Here is a 15,551-nt window from a genome sequence, read left to right as displayed (position 1 = left end):
AAGAGATTCTTAGGAGAAATCAAGCCTCTTTAACCATAATTCAGTGTCCTGATTTTAGGAAACTCTATTTGTTGGCCTATATCTTCCTATCCTTCCTGGGAGAAATTTTACCCAATATTGTTTTTCAGAAAAGTGAAGAAATTTAAGTGAACACACACACACACACACACACACACACACACACACACACACACACACACACACACACACACACACACACACACACACACACACACACACCACCCTGAAAAGAGGAAGAAGCTGAATGTTGGGTTCAACAGTGAGAGAAAGTAAGTCGTTTGGTTTAAGCTGGAGTTTATCTTTAAAGTGGATACCAAAGTTCTTGGTGGTAGTTGGGGACTTTGAAAAGTGCTTCATATTTCCCATCGCCATTTCTTCATGTGCCTTACTACATGTGGGGCTGAGAGTCTCTCCTTTCAGGGGACAGCATTGGCAAGAACAACCAGATAGTATTGTCCTCTTTCCATGATATAGGCATTTGTCACATGGAGCATGATGATTCTCTCAGAAGTCTCAGAGCTGCTAACTAACCTTTTGGTTTCTTACAACTTCCTTGGTTTCCAAATTCAGGGCTTCACCTGAGAGTGGGGATGCCCACAGTTCTGGATGTGCGTTCTTGGAACTTGGAGAAGCAAATCTGGTGTCTGAGGATCAGCCTGGTGGCAAAGAGATGGTGTTAGCTGGTTCAGTTCCTCCAGGGCAGTGCAGGGCAATGCAAGGCATGGGCAGAGAAGCTGCCAAGCTCAGCCTCGGGACATGCATGACTCCCAAACTGGTTGTCTTTGAGGCTGTTATTTATCCAAATAAGGAAGGCAGTGGTTTTGCTGACCGGCTCAGATTTCTGAGCCATGCTTGCTGGCTGGCTAACCTGATATTTGAACTGCAAACACAAAGGTATTCCTTTGAAATGGAGCACTTTTGTGGGGTTCACGGATATCCTGGAGTCATTGTTTCGAGGACTTTCCCCTGCAGTTTTAGAGAATGTGGATACCGTCGGTTTGTTTGAGCCTTCTCTTCTGGAACCAGCAGCAGAGATGCCTTTGTTCAGATATCTGTGCACTTGATTTTGCACCAAAATAATACTCAACCTCAGACCCCTTTAAGGTCAGACCCGAACACTGATCTCTAGATACTGAACTGCGAGATTGTCAGGCATCTCGTGGATTCTGGACCTGGCTTTTGTCTTTGGATGAGAAACTTGAAGTTCTAGGTCAGTTTGTTTATCTGAAAATGGAGGTGATAGGAATAATTAGGAATTTAATGGGATAAGTTTGGAAAGCATTGATAAATAAGAAATGTCTAAAAACATTACTTTCCTCTGTCAAACTTCCTCTGGCAAATGAGTTGAACCAATTTAAGTATTTACTATTGGAAAAATCATAGGCAATTGTGAGCATGACTGCCACCCACAGCTTACTATCAGAATGCTCTCATTCTGTCGATCCTGGGAAACTGTCTTTTGCACTCATTTAAGTGGTTCTTTCTGGATCCTATTTTGAATATATATATATATATATATATATATATATATATATATATATATATAGAGGCATCCTTAACTTTCTCTTGTAAACTGTGCCCTCCTCAAAGGTGAGGATTGTGTACTTACTACTGGCTTGTTTTGTTTTGAGTTTTGTTTTTTGTTGTTGTTGTTATTGTTATTTAAGATAGGGTCTCACTATGTGGTTCTGGCTATCCTGGAACTCACTCTGTAGAACAGGCTTCCCTTGAACTCACAGAGATCTGCCTGACTCTGCCTCCCGAGTACTGGGATCAAATGTTTGAGCCTCTATGCCCGCTGAACGTTATGTCTTAACAGACCACTTCTCCCTCATCAATTGTAACCCTGGACTTACCATAGACAGTGGCTACTCAATAGACACTCCATGAATTTACAGAATCGTATTTTTGGAGTGGGCATTACAGGAAGTCCTGTTTAAAGATTAAGAAACTCATGTTAATTCTTGTGCTCTATGCAGATTGAGTGATTCATTCAAGAGTGGTGTTGGTTGCCTTCCCTCTTCCACACTGGTGTTCTTATTTTTAAAAACCATTACTGATATTATTAATTATTATTAGGAGTGTATTGTGCACATTCATACAGACATTCACGTGCCATGGCCCCTGAGTGGAGATCAGAGGATAACTTCTGAGAGTTGGTTCTCTCCTTCTTCCAGTTCCAGGAACTGAGCTCAGGTTATCAGGCTTATGGCCCAGTGTTTCTACCTACTGAGACATCTTGCCAGCCTGTCTGCACTGATTTTTGAGAGACACACTTGGAGGCCATTCAGGAATAATAATCTGGTCCAAATACTTGCAGGTGTTTTCGTATTCTTTGTCTCAGGCTCCAACTAAAGCCGAGGAAGACAGATGGGGTTTCAAGGGCATATTCATCACAAGGTTGGAATGTCTGAAAAAACTGAGAAAGTACCATGTTGTCAGTTGTAACCCAGCATCTATTCAGTCTTACCCATAAGCATCCTCCTCCCTTGGATGCCCACGGAATTGTCTGACACTGGGAGTTGCTTTTAAGGGCAGAGCAGAAGACCCTTCTGAATCAAACGTAAATCGGCACAAGGGCTGTTTTGATATGAAACTGCACTGTTGTCTCACATTTATTTGCCTAGAGTTTGGATTTGGTGACGTATAAATTATTGTCCTCCAGTGTTATCCCCTGGAACTTGTCTCCTTTACAGCCCTTTCTTCTCCTGACACATTAGCCAGTGTTCAGTTATGGATAAAAATGATGGCTCAGCAAAGCACCTCTCACCAGCCACAGCAGACTGTTTAAAACGGGCTCAGTGATGCGGCTTGCCTTGCGCTATGTTTGTTCTGTTAAGCAGTAATGGAGCCTGCATGCATCCCCCAAGGATAAGAGGTCATGCCGCTAAGTGACCATTTGGTTTCCAAATTCTGTCATTCATCCAGATATCTACCATCATTTTTCCCTAATGGGCCCTGAAATCTCTGCCTCTCTAATCTACAGTTGTAGTGATTACAATTCTGTATAAATCGTTATGAACTCATTTGGTAAGTTTAGACTTGCTATGTCATCAAGCCAAAATATGCACATGTCTTAATTCTCACATTGTTGCAATCATCCTAAAGCTATTTGCTATGGTATGTAAGTTTCTTCAGTCATAACTTGGTCAGTTTTTATGTTGAAAGGAAAGCTGCACATAGGGTCAAAAGAAGGGACCTGTGTCTCTGTCACTGGTTAATGAATTTCTGAGAGATATGAACTAGTTAACTTTGAAAGATATGGTCCCCATAGATGTTAATAAGATACACCCCAAATATTTTAGCACACAAGTAATCTGGTATCTGTGTGTATATGTATATATATTATTTAATATTTAAATTTATTTTTATTTTATGTATGTGCATTGGTGTTTTAGCTGCATGTATGTCCCTGTGAGCATGTCAGATCCACCCTGAAACTAGAGTTAGAGACAGGTGTGAGCTGCCGTGTGGGTGCTGGGAATTGAACCTGAGTCCTCTGGAAGAGCAGTCAGTGCTCTTAACCTCTGAACTATCTCTCCAGGTACCCCATATCTGTGTTCAGTTTCCCTTCCCATGATTTCAGCTCCTTAAGATCAATATTGGTTTATCTAAAACTAATCAATAGAATTAACCCGTTCATAAGTTCTTTTTTTTTTTTTTTGGTTTTTCGAGACAGGGTTTCTCTGTGGCTTTGGAGGCTGTCCTGGAACTCACTTGGTAGTCCATGCTGGTCTCGAACTCACAGAGATCTGCCTGCCTCTGCCTCCCGAGTGCTGGGATTAAAGGCGTGCGCCACCAACGCCCGGCTCAGTTCGTAAGTTCTAAGTAGCTTTTATTACAATTTATCGTCATAATTATCCCAAATGTGTTATTGTCGTTGAAGTCTTTGGGGCATGTTTAAGGAAGGGACAATGTAATATATATAATGTTCTGTACTATCTGCAGCTGTAGGTGTCTACTTATATGTTGGAACTTATCTCCTATAGATGAATATGACTAAAATACTACTAGCTACTACACGTATATACTTGCTACATGATGTTGGGCAAGGTTCTTAACTTCCTACATGTCATTCCCTAGTCATTCAGGACAGTAGCACCTGCCTTACTGAGTTCTGGTGTCCATAAAATAAAATCATAACTGAAAGCACTTTATATAATACAAAAACACTACATGATTATCATTTGTACTTGCTCGAGGGCACACTTAAAATTCCTTTCACAACAAGAAGCATTAGAAGTTGATAATGCAATATATTATACATTTAAGGTGTGTGCTAATAATTAAATAGGCATTTCAGTAGCCGTTACTCAAAGGAAACAGTGTAAGCCGCTGAGTTGAGCCCATAGGTAATGTTCCAGCAACAGATCTGGAAGGTCTGAAAGGGATCCGCGCACAAAAGAACTGTCTGTGCAGAAGCATCGGTGGACACGAAGAGCACAGAAGGAGCTGTTTGTTCCATCTGTTGCAAATGTTTGTAAGAAGATATGATTTTCCTAACTGTGACCACTACAGATACCGAAGGAGTTGTCCTTGGCTTGAGATAACACAGGGAGTAGCCCTGTAGAAGATCAAGTATCCATGTGAGAGGGGAGTTTTTCTTTTACCTACCCTGCAGCTCTGCCCTGTCCCTGATTGTGACTTGGAAGTTTGATGATGCTATACGTAACATTATTTCTTTATTGTGCCCCAGCCCGAGCATCTTCTATCATTGTTGGGCACAGGGCTGGCCCACCAGATCTGGTGGTGTAGGGCCCAACTAGAGTTCTTCATGTCAAACTATTTCTGAGAATAACACTCATGTTAAATATAGCCATAAGCTAACCGCTGATGGGATCATCTCTTTACTGAGAATCCAATAATTTTGGCAACAGCCTGTCTGTCTCATGTCTGGGAGAAGGTCCATTTATGATCAAATGAAACATTAATAGATTAATAAGACCTTACAAATGATCATCCTTGCAATTTTAGCATTATAAACAAGTTGAGTTTGAAATATTTCCAGCATAATAATCGTGTCCTTTTATGATACCTTGTTTACGCCTATAGGCACATGGCAGTTTCTTTTTATATGTGTATTTCTTAAATTGTTAATGAATGGGAAAGAGGAATTAGGAATAAGTTTTACAGTGTCATTGGCCTCCCCAGAGAGTAAACATTGTGTCCTACTGAGGTAACACTGGATGTTTGCTGACAAGGCCTTTCTTAAATTTAAATAAATTGCTTCCTCTTCACTTGCAGCTTTGGTGCAAAAAAAAAAAAAGAAAGAAAGAAAGAAAGATGGGGGATGAACAGCTATTTCACAAAGGCTGTTTCTGGAAAGGTAGACAAGTCTGAGAACAACCTGATGATCAAACTAGAGTGTGACATGGCAGTAGTTGGCTGAACTTGGGCATGTGGGAAGGAGTTAAGGAGCCCTCAGAAGAGTGCCAGTCACTTGGTGGGCCTGGGAACAGCACCAGGACATTTGTTTATTTTTTCAGAAACGGGTAGTTCATTAGCCACTTCTCTTTCAAAGCCTTGGGTAGCAAACCCCTCTCTCCTCTCTGGGACCAGCTTCCTGCTTACTGCACAGCATTTAACTCATCCGGATTCGCTGCAGGATTCAGCTGCCTTTCAAGTCCCTAATGGTGAATTACTGCCCCAGTAATGATGAAGCCGTATGCACTGTGCAGAGAGCCCAAGCCATGCATGCACCGTGCAGAGTGCCCTGGAGAACTTTGAAAGTGAAAGGAGATGGCTCTGAAAAGGCAGGAAGGAAGAGATGGGAGAGACAGGCCAGACTGCCCCCGACATGATACCAACTCCCATGGTAGCAGAGTCAACAGAAGCTATCACCCTTTAAGGTGACTGTCAGGAAATAAGTTGATTATGGCATGATTCACTCAACCAAAGAGTACCGAGGGAGGGTTCATTGCTTCTGTTTGGGGGTGGGAATAGCATGGCCCCATCACTCTGAATGAATAGGCAGTTCCATATGTGAAGACTCAGGGGAAGCACTCAAAGAACCAAGCTGTGCCTTCCATTAAACAAAGAAGCTGGAGGTGCGGTGGGGCTGGATGTGGCTTCCACAGACAATGAAGGCCAGCTTCTATGTTCCCCTTCCTGGAAAGCCCTTCTGTGACCCAACAAACCCTGCCAAATATATGCCAGATGTCTGGTTGCTGAGAGTGTGTGCTTCCCGTAGCCCGGTGAGAAATAACAAATCCTCGCTGATTAGATTAAAAAATCAAAACAAGGGTTTTCAAGTCCCTTCTCCTCTTTCCCAGTCTCTTAGGTGGCATCTGTTACAACCACTTCATCAAAATATTGTTTCTAATGGGACATCCTAGGAGGGTGGTGGTGGTATGGGCAACACTTTCCCCCTCCCTTAATAACCGCGGGCGATTTGGTGGTAGTAAACAGGCCCTTTGGTGCCTTCACCATGCTGACTGCATTTGAACTTCAGGGACGTCACGGAATTCTTTTGGTCAGCAAGCACAACCTCTGACAGACTGAAAATGTTTTTAAAAATGCACAGGCAGCCATGAGTGTGGTAGCGGGGTGTGGCTTAAGGCCAACCCAGTGTCTGAGTTTCCTTGTTGCAGGATTCCCAGCTGGGTGTTGTGCTGTCCCTGAGGGCTCAGAGGACAGGGGGAGTGGCTAAACTGAGTGCTTCTGTGAGCCAAGGGAAGCCTTGGCTTTTGCCTCACTCACCTTTTGTTAGCCAGGCGTTGACACCTGTCCTTCAGCGAGCCACTTCTGGTGGACCCACACTCCCCTTCTTGTCCCTGTCTCCCTAGAAGAGCAGGCTGTACAGTGCCTTCCTCAGGGGATGCCTGTGGAGAACCTCTGGCTTTCTCTTCCTTGTTGCCTAGGGTGGGGCTGCCAGGAGCTGCTTGCCTTTCTCAGAGCTCCTCTTCCAGCAGTTGCGACTTGCCCTCTCTTTTCCCTCCTCATGGAAGCTTGGTTTTCCAGAACCATAGCCATTGCTAGCTAGCCCCGCGCTGCAGAAAACTGATAGCTCAGCCTGGTTAGACCAGCGGGTTAATCAGTAGACAGCCTTTTTACCCTCCTTGTTTTCCCTCAGATATCACAAACCTAGGGAAGAAACAGGTTGCCTTTACTCACCAATAACCAGACTTTAAAAGTCCAGCAGAAGAATGATGCTTGGGTGCTGGGCCAGGTTTTTTTTTTTCAGCACTCATAACAGGACACGAGAGTTGGTCCTGGGGGATAATTAGCACACCAGCTTCTCTGTTGGTTTCACTTCTTGATGGCTGGCTCTTGGTCTGCTTTAAGGACTATGTTTGCTTTATGTAGATTCTATTTGGCAATATAGCTTTTATTGCTAACCCATTTACCCAGGGCTCTCAGTGTTGAGCGCCTTCCTCGCTCTGTGTTTCCCTGTAAGCAATTGTTGAAGGATTGAGTCACCCACGCAGTAGCCTGTGGTTGGATGGGAGCTGAGGTTATTCAGTGACTAATTTCCAAGGGGAGGAGAAATTGGCTTATCATGGGGAGAGCTACTTTTTATCCATGCCTGTGGCAGCTCTGCTCTGAAGACTGGGCAAAACAAACTGGTCTTTATTGGGCAGCATTTAGTATCTGAGTGTTCTTCGGGTGATTTGGACTCTGAAGAGAAGAAAGTTGTCTGGAGGGCCTGGGGATTCGGATGAGGATCTCAAACAAAGGAGTACCATAACCCGGCACAGAGCCAATGGGCCTTTTCTCGGCGTCAGTTGCACAGGTGGTTCCCTCAGACAAAAAGTAAGTGGCTTTTGTTCTTAGAGGATGAAAACATTTCTAAGGACGTTTTTCTGTTTTCTCCGGTTACTTATTATGTGGTCTGGTGGAGGAGACCACGTACAGATTCTAGACTTGGAAGGGTGTGGCTTGAAATAGAGTAAGCTGAACATAATATGCCCTCCCCACAAAGCATATCTGTGTATTGTAAATGCTTCAGAAAGAGATAATGATGACATGAACATTTCCACAAAGGATGGTAAGTGAACATTTTTTTCATGTTAGATTTTTTTTTCCAGAAACAATTTTTAAATGTTCCTTCTTGTCTTACTTTCCAGAAACTTCCAACCAAGTGATACTTGCCTTGTCTTAGATTGCTTAGGGAAAATGAAATGCAGCTATATATAGCTGCCTAACTCAAACCTAATTTGAACTGACCCTCAGTATACTCTAGTTGAGGGAAAGATGAGGTACATTATTGAACTGGGTGCTATGATCGAGAACAGCAGCATGTTACCCGGGGCCAGCTTGGTGATGAGACTGCAAAAAACCCCTCCCTGTTTACCAGCACCAGGACTCAAACAACCAGGACACAGTAGGGATTTGGATAGTGGTGAAAGGAAAAGACAATACCATACGTAGCAAACAAGTGAGGAAGAACAGCCTGCTTCATACATTGCTGGCTGGTTGGATATTTCTATTCCTGAACCTAGGCAGACCAAAAACAAAACCAAAAAATCTTGAATTCTAATAAGGGAGTAGAAAAATATGTGTAGGTCCTCTTTTATTTCTGTAAAAGGAAATTCTGCAGTTTACATACAGATGTCAAGGTTAAAGTCCCTGTAGAGAAAGTCTCAGTGATGGGCATAGCTACTTTGAACTTGCTGAGAGGAATGGGGTGCAGAAGAATCATCAGGGGTAGGTGAGACCCTAGCAGGCTCAAATGATCAGGGGTACACAGTACAGTCCTGTGTATACAAATGTCTTGCTTATCTTTCCATGTAAAGTAGTCTAATCTTCTCCTAGACCCGACTGTGGGCATTAGTATAAGAAAAGCCCATTCATATTTAATGCCAGGTCTTTGTCAGCAAGACAGTTAAAAACCACAACAAAATCAGACTGTAGATGCCTGGAACAAGGGCATTACAGTCATAAGAAGGACACTAGCTCGAGCGCCAAAGGTTGTTCTAAATGACAAACTATAAAACTTATCTGCCCCATAGCCAGTCAGACAAGCATCTTGTGAAGTTAGTAAAGTCTAGTTTTTTTTTTTAAGTTTGGTTTTTTTTTTGTTTTTGTTTTTCTTTTTTTTTTTTTAAGATTTTATTTATTTATTATGAATACAACATCCTGCCTCTACATATGTCTGCACGCCAGGAGAGGGCACCAGATCTCATTACAGATGGTTGTGAGCCGCCATGTGGTTGCTGGGAATTGAACTCAGGACCTCTGGAAGAGCAGTCAGTACTCTTAACCGCTGAGCCATCTCTCCAGCCCCTAAAGTCTAGTTTTTAAAAATCAACATGAGGTTCCTTCTTCATCTCCCAGTCCTTCTGCCAGGTCCTGGGTGAGATGCTACCAGGCAAACTGGGTCATTTACTGTAAGAACTTGAGTTATCTCGTGTTAAGAGTTTGTTCTCATAGATCTGAAAGCCATGTTTTCCCATGGCTTAACGGGATTATCATGTCGTCCTCTTCTGGAGCTCTATTTAGAGCAGGGGGTGAAATGATCGGGTGCTTTTTAAAGCTATCTTGGAAAATCAGACACAGCCTGGCAAAAGCAACATGAACATTTTGCCAGAGGCTTTGACTATGCCCCTAGTATTGATGGAGACATTCAGCCTCAGATTAACTGTTCTGTCATAATTAAATATCCAGTGGTTAACTCAGGGGTTCATTCATTGGACCATGGCAAGATTATTTTGAAGTGGAAAGTTTAGGGACGATGGCCAGCATGGTCAGCAAGTGTGTGATGTCTATCGCTAGAATCCATCCTCACGCATGAACTGATTAGCCCCTGGACCAAGACAGATGCTGGCTATTCGATATTTTGACTGGCACCCGCATTCTTCACATGAATTCGCAGCACAGTATATCAGAATTATTCTTAATTGATTTGTTCTTTCAGAATACATCTATTCATGCTACCAGCAATTTTAAAGACTTTTTTTTCTAATGAGCCTTTTGGTATTTCATTTTAAAGGATACTTATAACTCAACTATATTTTTTCATATCACAATAAAAAATTAAATTCCTATTCAAATACCTCTGCTGCTTTAAAAGACACATGTCTATGTTTTTATAAATTAGTTAATTTTACATTTTGCTTTCATTAATATCACTTATTTATCATAATAGTTCTCTACTGTTCAGAATCTTGTTCTCTCTTAACAGAAAGATGGATATTTCTACTGTGGCCAGGTGGGCTGGGATCCCCAAATTCTAGATGCTACCTAGAGATAGATAAAAAAGGAAAACAGAGATGGCCCTGATTAAAGCACTTGCTGGTCCCTAGTGGCTTCTAGACATTTTCCATCTTGTTTACCTTTGTAATTCCCAACAATAATGGCAACAGAACTCTCTATGTATTAATTTGTCTTAGGCAATGTGTCATACTCTTCACACAGTGGCCTATGGAATCAATGTGATGTGATGAGCTTATCTTGAGGGATTTGTTTTGTTGTTGATTATTGTATTGCATATTATGATGATTGTTTGGGGCATTTGGTCAGATACACACTGCCAGCTAAGCAAGACCCTCTCAGGCTTTATAACCTATAAAGCTATGTGCGGAGCATACCTTTGTTTGTATTGAGCCCTGAACTGTGCAAGACAGTGGGAAAGGTGTTTGTAAGGATTTGTGATGGTTTTGTAAACCCTCCATTCTGTGGTTGTTCCAACCACTCTGGAGAACTAATCAAGTATACTACCCCATAGTGACTTTGGGTGGCGTCCTTCTGGTCTACTGAAGTGCACACTGAGTCAGACATGTGTCAGCTGAACAGAGAATGGTCTCATGGGCAGATAACATTAGGGCACCTGGAATCCAGGACTAGGTATGGAGCATAAAAATAAGGACACAAAAGGGAGTTTCAAGGTACTCTAGGGAAGCATGAACTATGATTGTAAGATTAACTATGATTGTAAGTCAGGAACCTGTTCTCTCTGGGGTCTCCAGAATCATTCAGGTCCTTGGGGAACCAAGGGGCCAATTCAGTGATTCCTTAAAAGGGTTTCATTTAGTTGTTGACTATTTGTAACTATTTCACACTTTTTTAAATATTTATTTATTAAGTATACAGAATTGTGACTGCATGTATTCCTGTAGGCCAGAAGAGGCCACCAGATCTTATTACAAATGGTTGTGAACCACCATGTGGTTGCTGGGAATCGAACTCAGTACTTCTGGAATACAGTGCTCTTAACCTCTGAGCCATCTTGCCAGCCCAACTATTTTGCATTTTTAATTAGTCACTTTCTGTGTAAAATATATTATAATATATTGAAGTAAGTCCCTGATCCTGTCAAGGATTCTACATCACTGGATGCCAGAGACAAGATAAGAAACTGTGGAAGATTGATTAACTCTTGCTCTGGATTCCCATGGAGGGCATGTGGGAAAGCATTTGCCTCTCAGTGCCAGGAACTAGAATGATTGTTTGGAGCTGTATCCCAATACCTGACTCTTAAGAACTTGGTAAAGGTTGTTCACATAACAAATGTATATGGTGATGGATCAGTTTCTTTTACTCAAGGCATGGACTCTTGTTTCCTATTCATCCTACTCTTCCCCCAACCATGAGTTCTTAGGGTGTACTTTCTGGTTCTTCTCTGTTTGAGCCACCTCCTCTCTCCCATGTCCCTACCATAGCTACCCTCCAGCCATTGACACTCTTCTGTCATCTCTTAGAGGTTGGGATAAGGGGCTACGGTTTCCTTTTCATTTCCTTCGTAGACAATGGAGAATCCCAATGGGCCTTTTCTTCCTGGGCTTTGACCAAAAAGTCAAATAATCATATCCTAGATTTATTTGTATTTTTTATTCTGTCCTTGCAATACACAGTAGTGTGGTTGCAAAGCACAAATTCATTTCCCCCCTTTCCTCGTATTAACTTGGTTTCCTGACACCGTTTCATTTAAATGAAATGAAATGCCGTGGGCATCCTTGCCTCTCCTGGACCATGCAATGCCATAGCCTGAATATGTAAGCTATTCATATACCCAAAGCTCCGGTTTACTGTAGCCTGCTACCCGAGTTCCGTCACCACTTAAGTGATGTCACAGCACCCATCACCACCTTATGGCCCCACAGGCTATGCCATTAGGACTCTCCATGCCCCAGATCCCTTCTCTTCTCACACTGAGTTTACCTGTCACCTCACCTTTACTTCACCTAGGCTGTTGTGCTGTCTTCACACAGGCTCAGATAAACAGTTGATGAGTGAGCTGAACTCCTTCCACGCTTCTCCAGGGATCCGCTTTGTCTTTCTAGCCGTGGTCCTAGAAAACTTCAGCCTGGAAAAGTGGGAAAGCGCTTATTAGTTATTTGCCAGGGCTAACTCCTGGGAAATGTGCCCAACATAGGTTTTTGGGAAACACTTTTAGATCCATGTATATATTAACCTTATATTTACTAAGGTAAGAAGCTGTGGTCTCGATATTTAGTCCATGCACTGTGTTGTCACTGGGTGTATGTCAGGTTTCTTTTTTGTTTTTGTTTTTTTTGTTTTGTTTTTTGTTTTTTGTTTTTGAGGTTGCTACAACAAATTACTAGAGACTTGGAGTTGTGGGGTGGGGGTGCAGTGGTAAAGTGTTTGCCCAAGCTATGAGACAATAGGTTTGAATTCCAACATTACAAAAACAAGCTAAATCTTTTAGGCTTTAAATGCCACAAATTTTTTCTCCCACCCCTCCGCTTATTCCCCTCCTCCCCTGCCCCCAGCAGAATTTATTCTTGTATACAGGTCAGATTGGGTCTCTGAAATGAGTTTCACGGGCCATTATGAACCTGTAGGCAGGACCACACTTGGTTGGAACTCTGAAGGAGAATCCATGTCCTTGTCTGTGCAGCTGCAGCCCTTGGTTCCTGGCTCTCTCTTCACCTCCAAAGTCAGCAGCACAGCACCTTCTAGTCTTTCTGTCTGTGACTGCTTCTACCACTGCAGCACCCCCTCCCCAGCCTGATTCCTCATTTTCTTATTGTCTATATGAAAACCTTTGTAATTGCAACGAGGCCCCCTGGATAATGTCTGTCACCTCAGGATCCATGATTTGGTGGCATCTGTAAAGTCCCTTTTGTCAACAAGGGGACAAATGCTGGAGTTCCATTCATTTGATATGAGTGTCTGGTAAGGAGGAAAGAGTCATGTCAGATTCCCTTTGTCCCATTGAGACTCCTCCAAAACCACGGTTATCTAAGTATGTTTTCTGGTTCCTTGTTTTATTTCCAGATGCAGAGGGAAATTGTTTATGCAAGAGGAGATGGCCTTGTAGCCCCAAGACCAGGATCCACGGCTCACCCACCCCACGCAATTCCAAACTCCCCACCATCCACTCCAGTGCCCCATTCTTTGCCTCCCTCCCCATCCAGAATCCCTTACGGGGGCAGCCGTCCCATGGCTATTCCTGGCAACGCCACCATCCCCAGGGACAGACTCTCTAGCCTGCCGGTCTCTAGATCCATCTCCCCAAGCCCCAGCGCCATTTTGGAAAGAAGAGATGTCAAGCCCGACGAAGACATGAGCAACAAAAACCTGGTTATGTTCAGAAATGAGGGTTTCTATGCCGACCCTTACCTCTATCATGAGGGACGCATGAGCATAGCCTCATCCCATGGTGGCCACCCGTTGGATGTCCCAGATCATGTCATCGCGTATCACCGCACTGCGATCCGGTCAGCAAGTGCTTACTGTAACCCTTCCTTGCAAGCAGAAATGCATATGGAGCAGTCATTATACAGACAAAAGTCAAGGAAGTACCCCGACAGCCATTTGCCTACCTTGGGCTCCAAAACGCCCCCAGCGTCTCCGCACCGGGTGGGTGACCTGAGAATGATAGACATGCACCCGCATCTTAATGCACATGGACCCCCTCACACCCTGCAGCCAGACCGGGTCTCACCCAGTCGTCAGTCCTTCAAAAAGGAGCCCGGCACCCTGGTATATATCGAAAAGCCACGAAACGCTCCAGGATTATCCAGCCTTGTGGACCTGGGGCCTCCTCTAGTTGAGAAACAAGTCTTTGCTTATAGCACTGCTACGATCCCCAAAGACAGAGAAACCAGGTAAGGCATGGGGTTGGCTGAAGGTGGTCTGTACCTATGTGTTGCTGAAAACTACTTTCTAGATAGCAAGTAGGGAACAAAACTCTGAGCATCAGAGAAGGCGGCCCTCACTCACCTGCAGAGGTCCTGAATGAGTGGGGTCAGTCAGTGAGGTCCACTGGCTCTTCTTGTCACTAGACTCTGGTCCTCTCAGCATTGTCGTTAAGGTAATTTGGAACTATTGGGAAGAAAATGGTGATTGACGAATGCCATGCAGATAATAGATGGAGGGATTATAGCAATTATCCATTGTAGACAATGTATAGTAGCTCAACTGTTGGTCACAGCCATTTGTGTTATACCTATAGAATGCAATTTCATTTTCTCGTCTACTTTTGAAAAATGGAAACAATGAGTTTGTATGAACATGGACTCTTTGGGCTTAATACTCATTCAGGAGTGGAGCAGGAATGGGCAGAGTTTCCTAGTGAATAAAATACTCTTTTATATTTTATATCCTGAATGCATCTTGAAATCTGTAAAGTAAATAATTGGAAAACAAATTCTCGTAGGAGAAAGTTCCCTAGCCTGAGATGGGTGAACTGACTAAAAATAATCATAATCATAAAATTTAGCAGAGAAATTGAAGTAAAAAGGACAACTTACCCATTAGATGTCGACTCCAAAAGGATAAAATACAAGAATCAGATACTAAATTGCTCAGAACCTGCTTAGAACTACGGTTCCTCACTAAAAATGGTTCCATTGCACACTATTATATAACCTTATAAGAAGTCCAAACTTGTGAATGGAATGTGAACTCTTCCTAACTTACTGTTTTCACACCCAAATCAGTCCAAAACCCTGTCGCCTCCAGCAGAATTTTATCATGTGAGGTTGTCCCTATTTGTTCAGTCATAAGAATCTCATGGCAGAAAGATCACAGAACGGAACAGGAATGAGCATGAACATTTTGGAGTCATTAGTGCAAGAACAAAATCCTTTTCTCTCTGTTGGTAAAATGGCAACTGTCTAACTGGCTTGAGAATGTAGACCTAAGCAAAAGGTAGAGCTTAGAGCTAGTACTGAGCCCTGAGCAGATATGGTGAATCTGCTTCTAGAGTATATATAAGGTTGAGAACCAGAATGCACCCTCCCTACCTTTCCACCATGCTACCACCACTCCATAGGTGCCTTGAGGGGAACAGAGGACCAAAAGCCTGATTTACCACCATCACGTGGCATTGTTCCCATGCTAGATTCTGGGTACATTTTATCAACAGAGTCATCATTCTCTGTATGTTATTTTTCTGTTCCTGTTATAAAATGTCATGGCTGAAAGCGACCTATAAAAGAAAGATCTTATTTTAGTTTATGGCAGTAGAGGGCTAGATGTCCCAAATGATGGGGAAAATGTGGTAGCAGCAGGCTGAGACCACATCTTAGCCACACACAATGTGAGAACTGGAGGCGGGGCGAGTCTGTGAACTCTCAAATCCCATCCCCCCTACCCCTACTCCTACTCCTACCCCTACCCCT

At 43.0% G+C, this 15,551-nt stretch overlaps 1 protein-coding gene and 1 long non-coding RNA gene across 20 annotated transcripts in view; one reads left to right on the top strand and one right to left on the bottom strand.

Annotated features, from left to right (window-relative positions):
• Positions 1-15,551, top strand: part of Kiaa1217 (KIAA1217 ortholog) — an 806,709-nt gene that overhangs the window by 732,917 nt on the left and 58,241 nt on the right. For 18 of the 19 annotated variants that reach the window (XM_040755409.1, XM_040755410.1, XM_021234466.2 and 15 more), the window contains one exon: positions 13,201-14,033. In XM_040755409.1, the coding sequence (XP_040611343.1) occupies positions 13,201-14,033 (833 nt within the window). Of the gene's footprint in view, positions 1-7,581; positions 7,774-13,200; positions 14,034-15,551 lie in introns of those variants that run through there. The other variant, XM_021234463.2, reaches the window with a different exon arrangement.
• LOC121143499 lies at positions 299-7,405 on the bottom strand. Its single transcript, XR_005880711.1, has 3 exons — positions 7,135-7,405; positions 1,878-1,953; positions 299-1,245 (listed from the first exon to the last, which is right to left on the bottom strand). It is a non-coding gene; the product is annotated as an uncharacterized LOC121143499 (long non-coding RNA).

Source organism: Mesocricetus auratus, unplaced genomic scaffold, assembly GCF_017639785.1.
Source record: "Mesocricetus auratus isolate SY011 unplaced genomic scaffold, BCM_Maur_2.0 Super-Scaffold_100013, whole genome shotgun sequence".
NCBI classification, from domain to species: Eukaryota; Metazoa; Chordata; class Mammalia; order Rodentia; family Cricetidae; genus Mesocricetus; species Mesocricetus auratus.
This window is presented reverse-complemented; position numbering and strand designations above follow the sequence as displayed.